This window comes from Hemiscyllium ocellatum, chromosome 8 (assembly GCF_020745735.1).
Source record: "Hemiscyllium ocellatum isolate sHemOce1 chromosome 8, sHemOce1.pat.X.cur, whole genome shotgun sequence".
NCBI lineage: Eukaryota > Metazoa > Chordata > Chondrichthyes > Orectolobiformes > Hemiscylliidae > Hemiscyllium > Hemiscyllium ocellatum.
In genome coordinates, this window is record NC_083408.1 from 96,808,250 (window position 1) to 96,832,280 (window position 24,031).

The 24,031-nt window shown below is 41.0% G+C and overlaps 1 protein-coding gene across 1 annotated transcript in view; it reads right to left on the reverse strand.

Moving 5' to 3' along the window:
• Positions 1-11,916: 11,916 nt before the first annotated feature.
• Positions 11,917-24,031, reverse strand: part of si:dkey-288a3.2 (protein phosphatase 1 regulatory subunit 37) — a 97,461-nt gene continuing 85,346 nt past the window's right edge. The window contains exons 9-11 of the mRNA XM_060828996.1: positions 22,004-22,145; positions 17,593-17,759; positions 11,917-12,054 (exon numbers count right to left, since the gene is read on the reverse strand). Of these exons, the coding sequence (XP_060684979.1) occupies positions 11,917-12,054; positions 17,593-17,759; positions 22,004-22,145 (447 nt within the window). The remainder of the gene's footprint in view (positions 12,055-17,592; positions 17,760-22,003; positions 22,146-24,031) is intronic.

Genomic DNA, 24,031 nt, shown 5'->3' on the forward strand with positions numbered 1-24,031 from the left:
CAGCACTTTCCTGTTTTTCAAAGAAGCAAATGGTTTCTTAGTGTGCCAAAAGTTTCTATGATTCCCTGATAAAAACATTATTTTGTCCACAGATATAACAAATGCCTCTGAAAATAACAATGACATTTTCAAAAAAATCACGAATCTAACAATCTTAAAAGACTTATCCATTTGTAACTTTCCACTGCACGTCACAAAATTCATGATATAGCGTGCCATGTTTCAAGAGGAACAAATATAGAACAGGAGCACTGACGCACCCTATTCATTGTGAATGCAAGAAAAAGAAAGGGAGGGAAGTGTTACTGGCAGGTCCATGTTGACTGACAGGTAAGGAGTGGGTAGGATATACATTTAAAATGATGACCTGCATCGTCACTCCTTGTCATGTGATCATCGTATCTCCAGGCTATTTACCTGGTATTATTCTAAGCAAATACATTTTTTTAACAACATCCTTACAAGCACGGCAGGAGCCACAAGACTTGAAATCCTTCATTAAATTTCCACGAACAAAACGAACGTTCTGACTGGCATCCCAAACAGCAATTAATCTGTGACTGAAGTCATTCAGTGTATATTTACTGTTTGTTCGATTCAAAATTTAACAGTAATGCCTTAGCTGAAGGGCTCTTGTGGTGCAATGCAATCACTATCTTTAGGCCAGAAAATCCAAGTTTAAGGCTGGCGACGGAGATGTGCTATTGTATGCCTGTAACTAGTTTTTCTTTTAAAATGCCTTAGCAGAAAAAAAGGATGCAGTGTGCATTTAATTACATAATGTTTATCTCCTTTTGAAATATTTTAACAACTGATGGACAATGTGCAGTGCACTGGACATTCAGTGTACCGTAGATGAGAGAAGGAAAGAAAGAAATGTAAATTGTGATCCTGCACCTTCCCTAATGCTTCTGCCCTCAATTTAGAGTCACAGAGCTGTAGAGCATGGAAACAGACCCTCCGGTCCAACTTGTCCATGCTAACCAGATATCCTAAATTAATCTAGTCCCATTTGGCCCATTTTCCTCTAAGCCCTTCCTATTCATATACCCATCCAGATGCCTTTTAAATATCGCTACTGTACCAGCCTCCACCACTTCCTCTAACAGCTCATTCCATACACACATGAAAAAGTTGCGCCTTAGGTCCCTTTTAACTCTTTCCCCTCTCACCTAAAGCTATGCTCTCTAGTTTTGGACTCCCTCACCCCAGGGAGAAGACTGTGTCTACTTACCCAACCATGCCCCTCATGATTTTATAAAACTCTTCAAGGTCACCCCTTAGCCTCCGACTCTCCAGGGAAAATAGCCTCCAACCCTGGCAACATCCTTGTAAATCTTTTCTGAACTTTTCAAGTTTCACAACATCCTTCCCATAGCAGGAAGACCAGAATTGCATGCAGCATTCCAATAGTGGCTTAACCAATGTCCTATACAGCCGCAACAGCCTATATCTCCCAACTCCTATACTCAATGCACTGACCAATAAAGGCAAGCATACAAAGCGCCTTCTTCAATATCCTGTCTACCTGGGACTCCACTTTCAAGGAACTATGAACCTACACTCCAAGGTCTCTTAGTTCAGCAACATTTCCAGAGCCTTACTATTAAGCGTATAAGTCCTGCCCTGATTTGCCTTTGCAAACTACAGCACTTCAAATTCATCTAAATTAAACTCTTAAATTTTTTGCATGACAGGCCTTGTGTGGTATTCATTCTACTCTGCTCCATTTTGCCCTGCCTCCAGGTCTTGTATGCAGTGATTGATAGTACAAAGGAAAATAAAACATTATACAATGAAGTGTGAGGAACGATTGGTTAATCTGAAAGAGTCAAGGAGATACTAACAAAATTTGCCATAATAGTTCAATACCATTTTCCTGAGTTGCTGAAATGGTCAGTTGGGACAGTGACTTAAAATCCATTGATATCATGCAGCCTTCCCAGGATACTTACTTTCTGACTCCGTGCACACTCAATAGGATAGAGATCCGACACCACTCCAAACCACCACATCTCCTGCACCTCTCCATATTTGCCTCAAACCAGCTGCCCTTGAAATCATTAGCCAAGCACTTAACAATTCCAAACTCATCTGTTCCAACATTCTTCTGTCCAGTATTCCCACCTTCAGATCATTCAACACTCTGCTGTCTCTGTCCTATCCAAACACAAGTTATAAGCACTCATCAACTTTGTCTTCACTGACCTCAAAAGAGTGGACCAAGGACAAAGGTTTCTCATTTTAATCTCTCCTCGGAAGATGATAATATGCTGTAACTCCAATTAGAATATTGAGTTGGATGTTTGTTCGAGTTATTTTATCAGTTTTAGAAGTGAACTTCTTTTTTTGACCTTTGCACTCACTGGTCTGATGCCTTTACCTTCTAACAAGATGGTGGCAAAGTAGGAAACTCCGCCAGAACTCCACTGCTCAACCTGTTCTTTCTCTTCTTTTTCATATTTTTCCCTCTCTCCTCCATTCTCTCAGCCTCGGATGCCTGGCCTCCAAATCCCAGCCTCTGAAGCAGGGACACTGGCGATCAGCAGCCAAAAGTGGGGACGCCAGCAGCCAGAGCATGGTGGTAGCTGCTCAGTGCGGAACAGAGGGGTTGCGGCCTGGTGCAGGGTTGTGGCTGAAGTAGCCAGACATGGACATATCAGCCCAGCACACAGCATGACAACTGCCGGTGATCAGACCACATAGAGGCGCTCTGCGCTGCTCTGCTGCAGAGAGCCTTTGGAGAGAGTCTGTGATGTTTGTCTTTTTAACTTCACTTCTTGGTTTATTCTGACCTATGGTTGTACTATGTATAACTGTAATGTAACATTTTTCCTTCATTTCTCTATTCTGTAACTAGGTACATTTGTACCTAAGATGGCGACTTATAAACTTTTCACTGTACTTATTTGAGTACATGTGACAATAAAGCTAATTCAATTCAATTCAACTCTGTTAATATGATCAACTGAAATCATGGGTGACACATGCCATGCTCATATGAGACTTCCTCTAACATCAGAAACAAGGAAAATTACCTTGTAATTGGTCCAAGGTCCAATGATGCTACTATTCAGTTCAGACCATGTTGTGAAATATAGTTTCCATTCAATGCATGTTCATCATCAAAAGGCACCTTTTTTTTTAAACTGAAATTCTCCAGGATTTCTTTCTTTCGGGTTTTCCTTACTCTGGGTAAGGCTTGGCTCTATCAATATAGGAAACCACCAATACATCATCCAAATCACCACCTCCATCGAGGTAGTCTCCATTGGCAGGCATTTTTACTGTAGAGGTCATCACAGCTGAAGTTTTTCCAGTCTTCACCTGATATCCAATCTTTAGTGGAATGCAATGAGGAATTGGCTAGCAGCTGACTTATGCCCTATCTTTGCCCAACTCAGAGGCACCTACACAATCCCAATAGTTGCTTTGCCTGAAACCAACTAAAGAACCACACACCACTTCCCTCAAGAAGAACAAGCACAGCAGATACATGGGAATTCCAACACATGCAAATTCTCTTCCAAGCCATTCACCATCTCCTGATTTAGAAACATAACACTGTTCCTTTACTGTTTCTGGATCAAAATTCTGAAATTCCTTTCTAAGAGCATTATGGGTCAACTTACAGCACATGGCCTACAGTAGATTCTAGAAGGCAGATCACCACTACCCCCTGAAGGGCAACTAGGGTCAAAAAATAAATGCTGGCCCATATCCCATGAATTTTTTAAAAAAATTCTATAACCATGTGGACTGTGTACTGCTGCCCAGTGAAGTTCACGTACAAATTGTACCACAAAGGATGATGAAGTGTGCCTTGTTAAGGACTGAAAGATGTCTCATTGAAAGGGGGTTCAGGTTTAAGAAGCTAAATGGCCTCAGTCTGTTCAATTGTTCCTGAAGGCTTTACAGTGAAAAGGCTCCTTTCAAACAAAACTGGGACCAAAACTCCTTTCTTTTGTAAATTCAGCAGAAAACGTAGATGTGAGTGGATGGTAACTGTGTTTTGAACAATCCATAAATTTTTGCGAGGAGTAATTTTGATAGATATTCTGGATCCGAGCTTGTTATTAGTCACTTAACTGAGACCTTGATGTAAGGAGTAAAAATTGATTTTTTTTTCTAAACCTGTCATGATAGCAGTGCCCGAGTTTCTGCATCTGGCTCAATGACAGGCAATTCAGAGAGATCAGACAAGACACTTCAAAGAGACGAAAAGTACAAGTATGGAGTCATATGCAGTACAGCCCCTCAGCGTCTCGGAACAAAGACAACTACAAACTGCACATGGTCACTACTAACTCCAAGAGACCAGCACAAGGCGCAGGATTCTACAGGAATGCACCAGAGATTGGTCCCAAGCGGGCACCATACTAATTATTACTGCTCTCACACACATGCTCTCAGGAGCTAATTAGACCTTTAATATGCAAATACATGCAACTGCATATTAAATCTGGATGACAGAAAAACAGCTGGCAAAGAGGTATAAAAAAAAATGTCCACCTTAGAAGAGTTTTTCTTTTATTGTTGAATAGCTGCGATATTTAATGAGGACTCTGAAAGAGTACATTAGTGATGGGTCAGGGGTTTGCATGATTGTTTTGTTTCCCAATCTCCCACCCTCCACTTCTCCTCTCTCTCACTTCTGACACTACTATTTGTGCCTGTCCCTGTTTGAAATGAGATTCCAGCTGGCAACGGGGAATGAGTACCTTTGTCTCCTAGAGCTCCTAGGTTGGGAGACAAAGTCATGGTCTTGCACTCACATCTCAGCAGTTCACACAGTGGTCCAGGCAGCAGTTATAGAGCAGCCCAGAGTCTTCCAGGCCCTTAATAGAAGGAATAGCATAGTGGTGCCCATTGTTCCTTATTTTGCACACACTGATGCAGCCCTGCACTCTGTACTATGCTGACACATTGCAGGGTTGATGCTGTGGGAGTGCTGTCAGAGGTTCAAGCTGAGATGTTACATCAAGTTCCCAGCTGTTCTCTCAACTGAACATAAACGATCCCACGGTACTGTTTTCATGTGGAGCGAAGTGCTGTGTAAAGGTAGTCCCTGGTTACAAATGGGTTCCATTCTAAATTATGTTTTTAAGGTTCAAAGTCAGAACACAATACATTACAATATAAAATAGCCACTCATACATACAAGCAAACATTCACATATCGGATTGTTAGAATAAATATTGTTTATCAATAATGGTGTATGTATAATGACCAAAACTAATCCCTGAATGGGATCTTTGTCATATGTATGAGTGTTCATAAGTCTGACATTTGTAAGTTGGTGACCTTTTGTATTTCTGGAAGTATGATGGACTGTCACTTTAAGAGTCTGATCATGTGATGCATTCATGATGTCATCAGCCACTTTGGGTGGGAACAACTGAATCTAACCTTGCAATCTCCATAATAAAGTTCTTGCTGTTAAACACTTCAGCCTCCTGGACCTCCTTGGAACAAAGTTTATAGGAGTTACTCCTGGTTCATCTTTCATAATAGTCCTGACTTAAAATCTTAACTCTATTTCTCTCCACAAATGTTGCCAGACCTGCTGAGTTTCCTCAACATTTTCTGTGTTTGCTTCAGATTTTCAGCATGCACAGCATTCTGCTCCTAATGGAAATGGGCACAAAATATATGACTTGGAAATCCAAGACTATATTTGTTTTTTTTTGCCATCTTTTTATATTTTTACACAAGATCAGATGGAAAACCTAGGGTACTATAACCCCAAAAACGTATGGGTCTGGTTTGGGTGAAAGGTTAAATAGCTATAAATCTGAAATAGGTACTCAACATATATCAAACTCCATGACCTCTGGTTTTATCAGAGGTGGGGTAAGTTTGATTGACGATCCCACTGACAGGAGGCAGTGTTATATTGTTATACTGTTGTTATTATAGTATTCCAAAATGATTTATTCACATGTATACATGTGTATCTGGGTTGCACATCATTTACTGCTGCTCTACAGCATATGTACCAAACCAACTTTGTAACATTTCATTACCCACATGGAACAATGTGAAAAATAGACTCAATGTAAAGTCCAGCATCTGTGTAAGAAAAACATGTAATTCAAACATACTAATGAGGAGCAGGAGTAGGCCCCTTAATTCTGACTCCACCATTCAATCAGGCCATAGCTAAGCTGCTTACCCAACAATCCCACCCAGCTCCTGAAAAGTTTTCACCCTTATTGCTTATTAGAGCCTTAGCTATCTCTGACTTTAAAATGTTCAAAGTCTCTGCTTCCACCATATTTGAGGAAACAGAGTGGAATCTGGAGAAACTTTGCAAGTCTGACAGCATCTGCAGAGAGAGAGACAGAGTTTATGTTTCACGTTTGGTATTACTCTTCCACACAATGTAACAGGCAGTATGGTTATTTCAATGAGATTGTGTTGCTGTCATTTAAGCAGTGACTGCTGATGTCCCTGGTCTCAAGAAAGTTGTCAGGTGAAAGGAGGCCAAGAAGTTTTGGTTCCATTAAGTACATTAAGTGACTTTACAATATTGCTTCTGTGTCAGGGGATCTGCAGTTTTCCCTCCACACTTACCATCTGCTCTGCTCCTGCCCTGCAAACAGAGATTCAGTACCACGATACTAACCTCTCCCATTACCAGACATTCCGTTCGTCTCTGGCTCACTCACTAGCCCCTCTCCTCCTCCATCTCCCTACAGAATCCCTCTGACCAAGACTGTGTCTCCCCACAATGTGAGAATCCCAGAATTGTTACGGTGCAGATGGATGTCACTTGGCTCATCACATCTGCACCTCACACTTCACATGCTAGATCCGGGGTTCTGTCCGATTTGAGCCCATCTCGTATCGGATTTGACTTGGTGCTGTGGCCTTCCCAACAAGCAGCCAGTGGCCTGAATAAAGCTGACTATTGTTCGAAAATCAACAGAGCAACATTGAAAAAAAATGAAGGGCTCTTTGGAAAACAAATAGTTCTTCCTTCCAATGTCAATCCATAAGACGTAGGAGCAAAAGTAGGCTATTCAACCCATTGAGTTCACAGTGCCATTCGATTAGATCATGGTTGACCTGATCATTCTCAACTTCGCTTTTCTGTCTTTTCCCTATAAGGTTTTATTCCCTCACTGATTAAGAAGCTGTCCCTCTCAGCCTTGGATATGCTTCACAACCCAGCCTCCACAGCCCTCTGTGGTCAAGAATTCCACAGATTGACCACTGTCTGAGAGAAGCAATTCCTCCTCAGCTCTGTCTTAAATTGGCACCCATTTTACTCTGAGATTATGACCTCTGGTCCTAGAATTCCCCACAAGGGGAAACAACCTTTCCATATCTACCCTGTCAGGTCCCCTAAGAACCTTGTATGTTTCAATAAGGTCACCTCTCCTTCTTCTCAATTCCAATGGGTACAGGCCCAATGAACTGAACATCCCATACCAGTGATCCTTCTCTGGGCTGTCCCCATTGCCAGTGTTTCTCTCCTGAGATAAGGGGCTCAGAACACTTCACCGTATTCCAGCTGTGTTCTGACAAATGGTTTCAACAAAACCCCCGACACTTATATTCCATTCCCTTTGAAATAAAGGCCAACATTTGATTTGCCTTACCTGTTATCTGCTGAATTTGAACACTAGTGTTTTGTGATTCGTTCATTAAGACGCCCAAATCTTTCTGTTCTGTAACATGCTGCAGTCTTTTTCTATTTAAATAGAAAATATTTTAAAAAATTCAATTTCTCTATTCCTTCTGCCACAATCTCAAAATTTCCCACATTGTATTCCATGTGCTAAGTTTTTGCCCTACTGATATCCCTCTTCTGATTCTTATCTTCCCATCTATTTTTGAGTCATCCATTACCTTGGCTGCAGTATATTCACTTCTCTCATCCAAGTCATTTATATATTTTGTAAATAATTGCCCCCAACATTAATCCCTGTGGCACTTTACTCGATACAGGTTGCCATCCTGAAAATACCCAGCTTAACCCAACTCTCTGTCTTCTAATAGTTAGCCAATCATCTCTCCATGCTGATATACTATGCTCAACACCATGGTTCTTAAACTATTAAGGAGAGAATCCCTACAGTGTGAAAGCAGGCCATTCAGCCCATCAAGTTCACACCAACCCTCCGAAGAGCATCCCACCCAGACCCAGCCTCCTACCCTATTCCTGTAACTCTACACTTCCCATAGCTAATTCACCCAGCCTGCATATGTCTGGACACTATGGACAATTTAGCATGGCCAATCCACATAACCTGCATATCTTTGGATTGTGGGGGGGAAACCAGAGCACCTGCAGACATGGGGAGAATGATTGATTGATTGATTGATTTGATTTATTGTCATGTGTACTTAAGTACAGTGATATGCTTTGTTTGTGAGCAGTACAGTAAGCAAGGACATACAGATCTTAGCATGATAAAAAACTTGGACAGAGTAAGGCATACAGGTTACACTGCACAGGACATGCAGTAGGCATGGTCAACATGAGCAAAATCAGCATTATTTGAAATTAGAGAGTCCATTCATCAGTCTAATAACAGCAAGGAAGAAACTGTTCTCAAACATGTGTGTGGGTGTATGCGTGCATGTGTGCGTGTGTGTGTGTGTATTCAAACTTCTGTATCTTCTGCCTGATGGAGGAGACTGTAGGAGAGCATTACCGGGGTAAGATGGGTCTTTGATGATGTTGGTAGCCTTTTCATTGCAACAATACGTATAAATGGAGTCTTCTGATGGGAGCTGAAAATGTGTTGCTGGTTAAAGCACAGCAGATTAGGCAGCATCCAAGGAACAGGAAATTTGATGTTTCGGGCCAGAGCCCTTCATCAGGAAACATTCCTGATGAAGGGCTCTGGCCCGAAACGTCGAATTTCCTGTTCCTTGGATGCTGCCTAACCTGCTGTGCTTTAACCAGCAACACATTTTCAGCTCTGATCTCCAGCATCTGCAGACCTCACTTTTTACTCTACTGATGGGAGGTTGACTTCTGAGATGGTCTGGGCTGTGCGCACAACCTTCTATAGTTTCTTACAGTCCTAGGCAGAGCAGTTGCCGTACCAGGCTTATGCACCTAGACAGTATGCACTGTAAAAATTGGTGAGGCCAGGCCAAATTATGGACAGGCCAAATTTCTTGAGCTGAGGAAGAAGAAACGTTTTTGTGCCTTCTCGATCGTCACATCCACGTGGGAAGCCCAGGACAGATTGTCAGTTATCTTCACTCCTCGAAACCTGACACTGTCAACACTTCACCTCAGCTCCGTTGTTGCAGATAGGGGCATGTTCTTCTCCTTTCTTCTGGAAGTCAATGATCAGTTCTTTAGTTTTGCCAACATTGAGAGAGATGTTGTTATCATTGCACCACGTCACCAAGCCTATCTCCTTCCTGTATCCTTTGAGGGCTTTAACGTTGAGTATTATAGTGGAGGAGGTGCAATTGTCTATCTTCACTGATTGCAGTCCATGGGTCAGGAAGCTTAGGATCCAGTTGCAGAGGGTGGAACTGAGACCTAAGTCGTGGAGTTTTGAGATCAGTCTAGAGGGGGTAATGGTGTTAAAGACGGAGCTGAGGTCAATGAGCAGGGGTCTGATATAGGTGTACTTTTTGTCCAGATGTTCCAAGGATGAGTGCAGGGCTGGGGAAATGGCATCCACTGTGGATCTATTTCATTGGCAGGTAAAATATAGGGGATTGAGGTAGGCTGGGAGACAAGAGTTGATGTAGGCCATGACCATCTTTTTGAAGCACTTCACAATTATGGCGGTCAGAGCCATTGGGCAGTAGTCATTAAGATTAGATTCCCTGGAATTTAGATTAGATTCCCTACAATGTAGAAACAGGACCTTCGGCCCGACAAGTCCACACCGACCATCCGAAGAGTAGCCCACCTAGACCCATTTCCCTCTGGCTAATGCACCTGACACTACGAGCAATTTAGCTTGGCCAATTCACCCAACCTGCACATCTTTGGACTGTGGGAGGAAACCGGAGCACCCAGAGGAAACTCATGCAGACATGGGGAGAATGTGCAAACTCCACACAGACAGTCGCTTAAGGCTGGAATTGAACCCGGGTCCCTGGTGCTGTGAGGCTACAGTGCTAACCACTGAGTCACCATGCCACCATAAGGCATAGGTACGGGGATGTGTGGTCTTCTTAAAGCAGTTGTGGGTTTCGACTTGTAGGAGGCAGAGGTTGAAGGTGTCATTGAGTATCTCCACCAGCTGGTCAGTACAGATCTAGGGACTTCGTCTGCACCCGTCGCTTTCCTTGGGTTGACAGACTAATTTGCAGCGGTGATGTTGATGAACATGTTCATCCAGGGCTGTCTGGGAAGGTAACACTGCGCTGCTGGCATTCTGCTTGAACCGAGCATAGAAAGCATTGAGTGCATCAGGGAGGGAGATGTCTTTGTCCATTATCTTGCTCTGTTTCATTCTGTATCCTGTTATGTTGTTTAGGCCTTGCCACATGTTGTGGGAGTCAGTAAGATTGATTTGTACCTCTAACTTTGTCCGAGTACTACCTATTGGCATTTCTGATGGCTTTGCGGAGGTTATATCTGGATCTCTTGTACTGATCTGGGTCATCTGAAATGAATGCTGCATGCCTGGTCTTTGACAAGGAGTGGATTTCCTGTTTCATCCAAGATTTCTGGTAGCGGCACACTCAGATTGACTTCTTCAGCATGTAGTCTTCCATGTATTTATTAATAGAGTCTGTTATAGTGGTGGTGTACTTGACTCAGTTTCCCACTGAGTACTTGAACATGACCCAGCTCATCGACTCCAAGCAGCCTGAGACCAGCATTGTATTTCTTTCTGTGAAGTGTCCTCCTGTTTCAGCTCTTGTTTGTGGGCTGGGAGGAACACAGTGCTGATTTTCCGAAGTTGGGCATGGGATGGAGCAGTTGCCATCTTGAATGGTTGTGTACCAGTGTTCCAGGATGTTCAGTCCTCTAGCTGGGCCGATGTGTTGGTGGTGTTTTGGCATCATCCACTTGAGGTTAGCTTGTTTGAAGTCGCTGGCCACGATGAATAAAGCCTCGGGGAATTTCATCTCTACAGTGTTTGTGGCAGTGAAAATTTCATCCTGAGCATTCTTCACATCTACCTGGAGTGGTATGTAGACTGCTGTCAGGATGGTGGAAGTGAACTCACCTGGTAGGTATTAGGGATGGCATTTTGCTGTGAGGTGTTCTAGGTCCAGGGAGCAATGGCTTGTCAGAGTCGCCACATCTGAGGACCAGGAGATGTTGATCAGGAAGCATACCCAAAGACATCATGCGGTTCACGTGACGTATAGAGACCTTCTCAGCTTGCAAGGCCTAGTCAGGTATGGCAGGAGTGAGCCAAGTCTACATGAAACAGATCACACAACAGTCTCAATTTGCACTTTGTGCAAACTCTACAGACAGTTGCCCAAGGCTGGAATCAAACTTGGGTGCCCTGGTGCTAAAGTGCTAACTACTCACTGTGCCACCCTATGGTATGTTATCAAACATCTCTGAAAATCCAAATATATTAGATCTTCTGCATCCTCTTTACTTATCCTGCTTCTTACCTCCACAAAGAATTCTTGCATATTTGTCAGACATGATCTCCACTCGGTGAAGCCATGCTGAATTTGTTGATCTTATTGTGTATATAGCGATTGAAGTCTCAGTTGCTGCTGAGTTGACGACATCACAGCACAGACATCGATTTAATCCAAAGTACTGTGTATTTGCTGACCTGACCAATGGCCTTGCATAATGTGGGACTGCCGCAGAAATAGTTAAAGATATATTCAACTGATCAAGCACTACCAGTTGAACCCTAGTTAATAGTCTACTTCCAGGTCTGTAAAGGAAGAATTCCATGTCTAACTAATTAAACCAATGTACAATTATAGTGGAGCAAAGCTGTCTTTTCATTTTTTTTCTGATCTCGTGAATTCACTTGGGGCTTTCTTTATTGGGTCAGCTTGATGTTTAACTGCTGGTAATATCCTAGCAGTCTTTGGGGAGGGCCACAAATCTAATTGTTCAGAGTTTAGGTTGCTTGGCAACTGCAAGTAGAGAAGTGTAATTACTTAAATTCAATAAGTCTTTTTTTTGTGTGTAACAGAAAGGACAGTGGTGGTCGACTGGTGTGTTCATTAAGACATAGGGTACAGCTGTGAGGAAACCACTGCAAATTAAAACATGTGTAATGATAGCTGTGAGACTCAGTCTCTCATGAGGTCTGTATACAGCTGTACAAATCTGAAGAAGAACAAAATATAGTCGGGGCCATATTTTGCAGATAAACATTTAGCCACCTCAGTTTGACAGACTGGGGTGTTTGTCATATTGGTAACACAATAAAGGAGATTGCAATCTTTTCTAACAGAAAAATGTGGAGATTGCTGAAAGCACATGGTCTAATTTTCAATCAATATTGTTGCTGCTGAACAACAAGACAATTTATTTTTAATAGCATTTAATTTCCCTTTTTTCGATCCCTCCTCTAAAACATGTGTACTTCTTTCAAGCCAAGATAATGTGGGCAAGCAAATTTTCAGTTGTGTGAACCTCAAAAAGCTATACCAGGGCAGACTGAGGAATATGCTCTTTGATTAATTTTCTTCTCACACTCTGTGCCTTGCTTTGAGGCACTGCAAACCCAAAACTGTACCCAAGTCCATCAAATCTAAACAGTCACCCGTAGCCCTTATTTTCAATACTATACAATTACAAGTAATTTGAGTTATCCTTGTGGGCAGAAAAAAATGCATTGTTAAAAACATACCCACCTTAAAGAGTAACTTAAGTAATTCATGTAAGGAAAATAGGTGTCACAGGTAGGTCTGCATGATGCTGAAATAGCCAAAGACGAGAGAGCAGTACTGGATGCAATTGGTAACAAATCCAACCAGTGCAGAGTAGCAACTGACCAAAGCTAATATATTGTTGAACCCCATAGCCAAAGCCTTCAACTATAAGATGGAGAAACTTGTAACCAAACTGCACTTACATTTTGAACACTGCCATCTCAAATAGAGCGAACTGGGTAGACCTTAGGATCCTTCTGGGTGGTTGACAACATATTGGAAGCTTTTAAGGATTTCCTCTGCTCCATATTAAAATCAGAAGGCTGGAACCATGAAGTCTTGTAAAACATCTCAGTAAAGGAACTTAGACCAATAGCACATGGACTGCAACAGTTAAAGGGGCAGCTCACCGCCACATTCTGAAGAGCAAATAGGTGCAGGTAACAAATGCTGGCCAAGATAGCAGTGTCCATATTCCATGAATGAACATAAATAAAATGCAGCTCCTTAAATAAATTGTAACACCAAGTTTTAACTCGTTTGAAATTTAAACAGGATATGGAATGTTGAAACAAGCCAGTGATCTAACATCAGGGACAGAAATTACCCCAGAAACTTGATTATCTAAGACTGTTGTATAGTTGTGGAAATGTACAACAATTACATAGTTTTGTGTAGCAATTTGGCATGCACACCATTGAGACCCCAAGGCATGGAAATCCATTTGAATCACATTTGACATTGCTACAGATGTTTGTAATTGATTCAGAGTAAGTACACTTTTGCATCAAAATTTATTATGCACTATCAGTCATTTCAATCCTTAAATTAAATCTGCTGTTGCTGGCTGGCTGCTACCTTGCCACTATTTAATCAAATGCAATATTTTAAAGAAATACTCCAGGATGATGCTGAAATTCAAAAGCATGTTGGACTGCACATATTTCCCCGCCTATTGATTTCTTTACATCACCGAAGAGATGTCAATAGCCCAGGCAGATCAAAAGAATATCATTCTTCAAAAGCCACATGCAGAAACACAACAAAATCTATGAAGGAACCTGCTATTGGGCAGTAAGGTTTGTTTGTGGTTCAAAAAATATGATCTATATTTCTACAGCATGTCTTGTGTACAGAAAAATCTTTTGAATTATTTTGCAGAACCACATAAACAGCAAATTTTTTTTTGAGTTACTCTTGAAGATATGGAAAATATTGTAACTTTCGTCATTTGACTAGACCAGTAAAATCAAATCTGTGTAAGGTAAGCTTCACTGTGAGATTTAAAACCTAAAGTGGCTCAAAGGGTGCTATGAAGTACTGTCATTTAAATTGTTCATCTCACCAAAACACTTCAATTCATCCACATTAAGACTCACTCTCAGCACATTATTCTAAATAAGTAGTGCCCAATGAGTACATAGCAAAGCACTTCAATAAGATAGATCAGTATTAATTGGGATGGATTTAACTGTAAAAGAATTAGTGAGGCTAATACTGTACATGATTCTTTATATGAAAATCGAACATTGTAAGTCAGTAATGGCATTTATGCAGTTAATGTGATAGTCAAGAGGTGTGGTCCAGCCACTTCAGGAGTTGAAAATAGCATTATGACATTTGGCTCATTCAAATACATTGAACAATGTGATATTTCTGTAGTTTGCTCATGAGTACCAACTAGTCTTACCAGTAACGTATGTGTTTCCCGTATATTAAACCTTTAATAGTTTACAAACTGCAAAGCAACTTATTTGATGTTGAAAGTTACTTTTATAAGTGCTAATAACCTGTTGCTTCAGGTTTTCATTTTTGTTGTAAATTTAAAAAGAAATATACAGGAGTACAGAATATGGAATATATGGCAAAGAAACTTTATGGGCTGAATCTTTTTTTTTGGCTAAGTCCAAGTTGCTCAGATTTATTGCAGAGTTCCTTGCTGCAAGGTCCAGTGAGTTCTCTTGCCTTGTTTTACCAAACTCATCTTATTAATTACCTACCACACCCCAACAGCATCTCTCACATCTCATTTCCATCCCATCTTACCTGGTGCCATTCCCAAAACAACTCACCATTCAGTAGGCATCTAATTATCACCAAAATCCCTTGCACCCATACCATCTTAAAAGCTCATTGTGCGCATGGTAAAGCACTTTCAGGTTGTCAGATGCAGGTTCAGGGTTCTTGTTGAATGTGAGGGATATCAAGCTTGTTTGGTGAGTATTTAAGGCTGAATATTAATCTAGCAAGTATTGCTTTTTACTTTTACTTTTTCATTCTATTTCTTTAGTTTCTTCTAACAATTTTTCCTTCTCTCACTTATTGTATTGGATTTGCCTTTGAATTCACTATCTTAACTGACAGTTCCTGATTCAGACTGTACTACGTATTAATGATTCTTCAAATTGATTGATTCAGGAGATACTCAATTGTTCGCCCTGTTCACCCATGCCCCAGATCTCCAGAGAGGACACTGCTGTTTTGGATGGTTGGATCTCAGGAATCTTCTGTATAACACCTCAGTGGATGTCTGTAGGCAAGTAAAAGTCTAATGTGTCATTTATTCATTGCTCAAAGCAAGATGTTTGGTGGCATTGGTTGTTCATTAAAAGTTAGTCATGACATGCAGAGAACTTCCTGATATACTTCAAACCCTTCCATGGGATCTTTAATGTCTACCTGACCAGACAGGAATAATTTAGGTCACACTTATTATTTCTTTTTTTCCGTGTGTTAAAGTTAATACAGTACCTGTGTCTGTGAGCAAAAATGACAGCTGGATGTTTCAGAAACAGGAGGAATGTAGGAACAAGGGTAAGCCACTCACCCCATCCAGCCACATAACTAGATTGTGGTTGATCTCAATATAAAGTTCCCATGCTGTCTCCCAATCCCTTTACAAATCATTCTGCTGTTACGTGCATTTCGTTAACACGAATTCGCTGTAACAAAATTGATGAACTGGGCACAGTGTTTCTAAAGCGCAAACTTTTAAAGCATGTATTGGTTATAATACATTATAATGTTCCAGCACCATTGGTTTAGTGTGATTTTCTAATAACACAAAATTACATGAGAGCAGAACTACCACCTTACAGCAGCACCGACTGTATGTCTTCAGCAGACAGAAACTTATGAATTTGAACCTTGAGCATGATCAATGGTTGAACTTCCACAGCCCTCAGGGTAGAGATTTCCAAAGATTCACCAGTCTCTGTGTAAAGAAAATAGCCTTCACCTCAGTTCTATATGACCCCTTATTCTGAGGCTCTGCCCTCTGGTTGTAGATTCTCCAGCTAAGGGGAGCATCATACCTACATCCATCCTGTCATGCTCTATAACAATTTTGCAAGTTTAAATGAGACCACCCCTTGTTCTTTAAAACCTGAAAGAACATAGGTCCCATTTCCTCAATCTCTGCTCATTAGATAATTAGATTAGATTCCCTACAGTATGGAAACATTCTCAGCATTATTCTGCTGAATCTCCATTGCACTCATTCTACTGCAAACAAGAACTATTGTTGGATTATGTTTTAATATATAAGATTCATACAGCATATTCTTCATATAACATAAGGGGATTCCTCAGTTTGCACTACATATCCTTACTTAACAAAGAATTTCTTTTGAGATGAATACGAAAACAAAAACAAATGTTAGAAGTTAGCAGCATAGAAGTGGACCATTTGGTCCTTTGTGTCTGGTCTGTTAATGTAGTCCTGTACCTCTATCTTCAAATATCTATCAACTGTTCCCTTAAAAGGTACAAAGGTCTGTATCTCAACTACTGTCTGTGATGAACCACTTCATTTTTCAACAACTCTTTATGTAAAGGTACCTCTTCAATACACTAACCTCATTTTCTTAGTAACAGGAATTGATAAACTATTATCTTTGGTTTCCCAAAATTTTAAAGTGGATTTTCTCTGGTAACACATAAGAACTGTATTTGTTTAAGTCTTCCTTTAGCCAACTTGTACCTTGGCATCATCCTGGAGAATTAATATTGAACATATTATGGTACACTTTATGGTAAGTGAGACTTGGCACTGGACATTCTGGCACAGAGGTAGGGCACTACATTGTGCTATAGACCCCAACATGCTTTTTTAAATCATCTTTGAATCAACGATCAACACAGTTTATATCAGATCACCAAGGCAGCTGGGACTTAAAACACCAAGCTCCTGGCCCAGGGTCTAACAATTTTCAAGTAACTTGCTCAGACATGGTACGACATATCTCCAGGGTGAGTTGATCTTGAACCCAGACCCCCAAGCTCAGAGATAGGAATGCTACCACTGCACAATACCCTACCTTGACTGTAAAAAGATACCTCAGTTGATAGACCCCAGCTGGAGTGCATAAAAGTGCCTGTCAGTTAAGAAAATGAATGGTTTGCCATTCAGCGTTTATGACAAAACAGTTTGTGTCCAATGTACACCACTGAAATTGGTATCTCTTGAAATGTGCCCAGCACAATTCCATCACTGTGAGAAGAGATGTAATTGGCAGAAAGAGATTTAATACTACAGTAACTCCATCAAAGGCCATATCATATTTTATAGGCATCTTTATCTTTGCATCTCATTAGGAATTTTACCAATATGCTGTGAGCTATTTCAATTTTGGCAAAGCTTTCATCACATAATTGGTCTCACTCTCTCCTTTATCCAGGTGGCATAAAGATATTGTTATTCAAGCTACTGTGAAGACAAGTGTGCTGAGTGAATTTGCAAAAGTAATAATTCACCTAAAGCAGTTACTCGCTGACCAACCCTTGCCTACTTACTGTCTCACCCATTGGTTCCTTGTCCAAATCCAGTCTGACCAATGAATGATTTAGTCTCAGTGCGAGAGATAGGGCCATCAGACCTCCAGTCCTAATTCTGTTCCTTCGTAGATCCAGTCTTAGAATCCCAGCACTCTCCACTATAAACTCAGCAGTGGTTACTGCACCTAGATATTGATAAAAAGAAAAATTAATGCAACTCATTCCCTATGAATAGATTCAGAATAGATTCAGAAAATTCAGAGTCTATTAATGTCATAACTAAAAAGCAAAAACCCATAAATGATGAAAATCTGAAGTAAAATAAGAGAAGGCTAGAGATATACAACAGGTCGGAAAGCATATCTTGAGAAAGCAGGAGACAGTCAATATTCTTGTTATAAAACCTTTTATTCTGCAATAAAACTTTACACCTGAGACATGAATAGTTTTCTTAGTATATTAACCTTATTTGCTGAGTATCTCCAGTGTTTCCTTTTTTAATCTCCAACAGGTCTCATTGCAGAGCTCATTGCAAATGACTCAACATGTTTATATGAAATTCCTCTGTTCAGTATTTTAAATAAAGCACTTAACCATTCATTTTAATCTAGGTAAAGCTGCACTTGCAATAATGAATAGAGTAAGTTAAAATGAACATGTTACCAAATCATGTGGAACAATTTCATAAAACCTACGCATATTGCTTGTTTGAAAGTTAAGATTAAGTAAGTCTGATAATGGGCTACAATATTTGTTTCTAGATGTAAGGTTCCAACATTAGGACTGGACAATTTTAGTTTTTCTGCAGTATTCCAAAGTGAAGCAACTTGATTCTAAACAGCACATCACCTATTGAACCATGTGTAGACAGATAATATTTAAACAAACAGGTTTACGCTTTAGGTGACATTAGTAATTAAACCCACTACAAACTGGCCAGAAAGCAAAACTTCCTTCTAGCTGCAGGGCCACTTGTCCGTACAGCCGCATGAATGTTCCTTTGCAAGTCATCTCTTTTATTTTATTAAGCATATGGGGGCCAAGCAAATAAAATGTAAAGGACCCATGCAATTCAATGCATCTGCCACATAACGTGAAAAACTTAAATTATAGGGCAGATTGGAGTCAGGATATAGTTTGTTCACACATCCTGACTAATTTGTCAGTGGTCAGATGTTTCTAGTCCAAAACTCACATCTTCAAACTTTTCATCAAAAAAGAGTATAAATATTTATACTAAGCATTTGTAAATAAGTGTGTTGCTCTTTCAACAGATTTTGGCCAGAATCATGTACAACATAGACTAATATATCATAGACCCAGAGAAATTAGGCAATGGGCTGAATCTTACAGTTTTTTGGCTTTTTACGAATCATGTTGAGTTGGGTGGAGTGAATCTTGCAGCAAAGCTCAATGCATTTTCTCTCATTATTTTATCAAACACGCTGCCATATTGCCATTTCCGCCCTATGGCACATACGGCATTCGATTTCCGCCTGCTCTTTCAATGTGCTGTCCCCAGAGCATCTCCACCTTTCACTGGAGATTGGAGAATTGAGTATCATGCCTGGTGCTCACACCACATTTAAATGGCTGTTACTAAGCACTGTTAGACCAGAGCCACCCTCCACTGACTTTTCCTCCAAACATGGCAAATGGGAAAATAGAATATGCAATATCCTAGAGCTCCTATTGGATGGAATGGTGCATGAGATGAGATTGTCTCTCCCCTGCCGGGAGCAGCATTAAAGGCCATGACACCAGTCCATGCCATTCTGGTCTGAAGTTGCCACACAGGTTAGACCAGCCATCAGCACTGTTGAAAGAAGTGAATGTCCATCATAAGTGCCATGTTCTTCTCTTCAATACCTCATGTTCACTCTATACCTACTACTGGATCCACCTCCAATGAAGGTTCGTGTATGACCACTCTCGCTAAAGCATATAACATCTTCCCCCACTCACTCTCACCTACCTCAATCTGCAACACCACTAACACTGCATGCCCTCTGTGTGGCCTACACACTCATTCACTCACTCAGGAAACCTCTCGACCATCAGCAACTTTAATAGCTGTGCCATGCACTTTCAATTTACATAATTCTTTAATCTCTCTCACACTCTCTCATTCCAAGAGAAAAATAGCTCATAATAGGGGAGAAATAGTCAGCTTGGGTGATGTGGTGCAGGTCATTCAACTCCTCACCCCTTGTTCAGAAGATGATCCTGACTCTGATCATTTCAAGCAGGGCCTGTACTGGTATTGGAAGTTGCTCTTGACTTATTGTGTTGGGTTCTGCTGAGTAGAGGTTACCCACCTTGACTGGAATGAGTCCTACTGACAACTGTGGCAAGCTTCTTGCCTTGTGTCTGCACTAAATGGCAAGATAGTCATAATATGTTCCTGATATCTCTGGGTGGGGGGCAATGGTGGGGGGTGGGGAGGAGGGGGGAACAAACAGGATGCCACAAGCATCCATGTAAACACAGAGCTGTGATGAGTGAAGAGCCTAAAGATGCACCTTGGTCCCTGCATTAACTGTGTGAATCTGAACATACAATTTTGATTGCGACAGCATTATGATGCTAGTTGTTGGTACAACCCAATTGCACCATTGAAGTATTAAAGATTCCTTTAAATGGGTTAGACATATAATGGTTCATAGAGGTTGGAATCTAACTTGGATGTATGCGGACGTGGCATGCATGTGGCCAGTGTCCGTGGAGTGAGTACCAAGATGTTGGTACCTGGTGTCCAACGTAGAGGTGTTTTGGAGGAAGTGGCGAGTTGAACCTGCCGAAAACCTGCTCTGGTTTTCCTAGTGGCTAGTTTGTATGGTAAGTTTGGTAAGTTCAACCGAGAACTTACCAATGCCTAGTGAGAATCTTGTATCACGATACGATGAAATGATCTCTACATCCAGATGGATCTTACCAAATAAGTTGCCTGAATCTACTACATATCTCACCACTGTTGAGTGCCTGATAAAATTCTGCTCCAACATCTAGACTATTTTCCTACATTGAGATGTAGGTAAGACTGCTAGATTCTTCTAGATCTATATTTGACTCTGTTTAAAATTCAACAGGAACATAGAGGCTCAGATTTTGCAGCAAGCGGCAAATGAAGCGGGGTTCTGACTGGCCTCAAAGAAAGCTAGACTGACAGATCTGGTGATCTCTGTGGTGGGAACTTTAATGTTGTACAGTTGACATTAATGTAACCTACTGAGGATTCTCAGTGTTGAATTGTACTTCACTCCTTGCAACCCAGGAGCATCAGTCAAGTCTCTGTGCATAACCCCAACGCAGCCCCGGAGATGTGAGAGACCAGGCGAAAAGCAGTGCCACAGCTTTGTCAAAATGTCTCCCACAAGATTCTCCTGAAGGTTGTGCATGTGAGAAGCCAAGTTCTTTTCCCTGCAGCTGGCAATAAGAGGTCACCCCGACTGATGAAAGCAACCTGGACAGAGGTGGTTTCAGACATCAGCACCTGAGGTTGGCTCAAATGGGCTTGGCTCCAATGCCACAAGAGGATGAAAGATCTGTGCTCTGCTAGGGTACATGCCATTGACTACTCAATGCTTCAAACTCCTGTGAATGTGAATTAGAATTGTAAGGTTGTTACGTCAGAGGACTGTCTCACAGGATGTTGGGTGCCACCAGATGCCTCTTGTGAAATCAATGTCTGTCAGTTTATTGCAGCTACCAATGGACCATAGTAGTACTGCCTCTCACACATCTGCCAGAGTTTATACTCAAGACATAAAAGGAGTTCCAACACTCTGGAGCTCACACACCATCAGGGCACTGAACTTTCCTCATAGCAAGGAGACCGTATACTGATAGCTTTTCACTGAAGGCTTATGTGAACAATGTAATACAAGGTGGCTTTTTGAATCAAGCTGAGTCAGTCCACTTGCCTTCCCCAGTAGGTTTGCTGACAGTGCTTGGGTAGGCTTGTTAGGCAAGTCGGACATCACCCCCAGTACCATCTTAACAACAATAACAAGCCAGTCAATATATGATTGAAACTTCTCATGAATTGATCAGCATACAGAGGCTTCATCATTATTTTCAGGGCCAGATCTTTCATTCAGCAATAGTTATTCTTAAAAAGCTTGTTACACCTAAGGAAACAAGGATTTCGGTTTTTTTAACACTGATATTCTCATCATGTTAATTGATTTCACTGAGTGCTGGCTCAGGGATTGACAGGGAGGGTTTGGGAGCTGGGGTGGTAGTGGTGGGGTCATTGTGGGGGTGTCATGGTGAACTGCCAGTGGCTAACAATGAATAGCAGATTGAAACTTCAGGATTCTTGTGTTAATGTGAGTTTGCGCTAAATCCTTAAGTTCAAGTCACATTTGGGGGATACTGATGGCACACACTGACAGATCATGATCAATATAACATTTCAAGAAATTACCTTCACAAGTTATTGCTGTTGACACCAGCCCTAGACGAATGACTGATCGATTAGCTATCAATGCTTCTTTAAGTCTATGGATTCCTTCATTGTTCAATGGATTATGACCTAAGTTCAGTGTCTCCAGACAAGTTAATTTAGGCTGAAAGGAAAACAATGAAGAGTGTTAAAACTGTGCCATACTTTCTATCGGACACAAGTGCTAATGATAAAGTCAGATCTATGGGCTTCATTGGTATGAAAGTACTCAGCAGGTCAGGTAGTGTTAAAAAGTATTGCTGTTGCTTTGGGCTATATCATAACTGTGAGAAAAATGTCTTAAACATTAACTCTGCAAAGTGTTCTGACAGTTTCTGCCTTTGGGAGCTGCCAAACTGTTTACATAGCTCACTGACAGCACTTAATGGTAGAAATCAGGTACTGCACTAGTTCGTCACTGAATCGACCAGTAAAGTGAAGATTTCAAAAACTCTGCTTTAGCCCAGGAGGGAAATCTCTGACTCCTGTCCATATAACGAGGAGGGAGGGAGCAAGGGGGAACAAACAGTCAGCAAAACCTTGAAGTCCAGAAAAATCCTATACGTGCACAGTTGGAAGTTTACAAGTTTTGTTTAAAATCCATATTGCAAGCTATAGTGGAAGAGTGTGGTGGGAATGAGATTTACCCAGTGCCTCAGGCTGGGAATCACTTCTGCACAAACAAGCTTATGAAACATGTAACATCAGGTAAAGAGCTCACTACAGGAGACAACACTTCAGTTATTATTGTCTCAACACGAACAAAACAACTCTGCTTACAGCATATAACAAACAACAAAATCAAACCTCCCCCTGAGTACACTGTAGTTCTGTTATGCCAATTCGCCCCCTCTTACTGTCAGACCTGGCAACTCCTCCCAGCTATCTTTTTCATGTCATCCGGGCTGTTTTGACACAAACACCCAAATATCATTTGAAGGATTCAGTTCAAAACCAAATTACTTTGTGAATTAAAAAGGTGTGAACGCAAGATATATTCATCTGAAATACATGCTTGACATTTTAGTGGAGGCAGTGGCACATTTAAAATAAATCTTTTATTCAACCCCCAATTCTCCTATTTTCTTCTCCTGAAGGCGGGTACAGTTTCATATACATTTTATAAATATAATATATATATTCAAGCGGGGGTATAGTTTCCCAGGTGCCATTGTCTCCATTAACACCATAATTTAAAGCTAAAGTCGGTCTGGAGCATCTGTGGGGAGAGTAAAACAAAGACCCAATGGTTCTTCTTTGGAACCTGAACATTGGTCTTAAAATGTTAACTCTGTTTCCCTTTCCACAGATACTGTGAGACCTGTTCAATTTCTCTTCCACCTTCTGCCTCTGTTACCTCAGCCAGGTCATGCTTGAGCATGGATCATAAATGGTAGCGATCAACAGTTGAGGACAACACCAGTGAGCATAATCTTCTCCTCAGCCAATGTCTATACATTAAGGCTTCTATATCAGGTACACTGGATAGCAAGTAAGACATTTTCCTATTTTCACTCCCTTAATGCAGTCATGTTTTTCTTTAAACCATTAACACAACTTATGTCAACCACTTCGTAAAGGATAACAGAACTGACCCTCAACATCCTTGTCCATGTAAATCACTACACCATGAACTAATTGATCATGATCTCCAACTATAGTTCTTATTCTTTGGTGGGTGTGGAACTAATGAAGACACCTTTTCTCCATAACAATAGCTAGCTCGGTCCATTATTGCTTGCATTATCCGCCGAGCAAAGGCTCACATTTAAATAATACCTTTCATGAGCATATTTAATGAATGAAACACTTTTAAAGTGCAGCCACTGTTCTGATGTAAGGAACAGAGCAGCTCATTTACACACCTTGAGCCCCCACAATTGGCAAATGTGATAATGTTTTAGTGATATAGTTGGGGGATATATATATTGGCTAACACAGCTTATATCAACCAATTCATGATTGATTGATTGGTTTGTGATGCAGCATGAAGGCAAGGTGTAAGTTCAA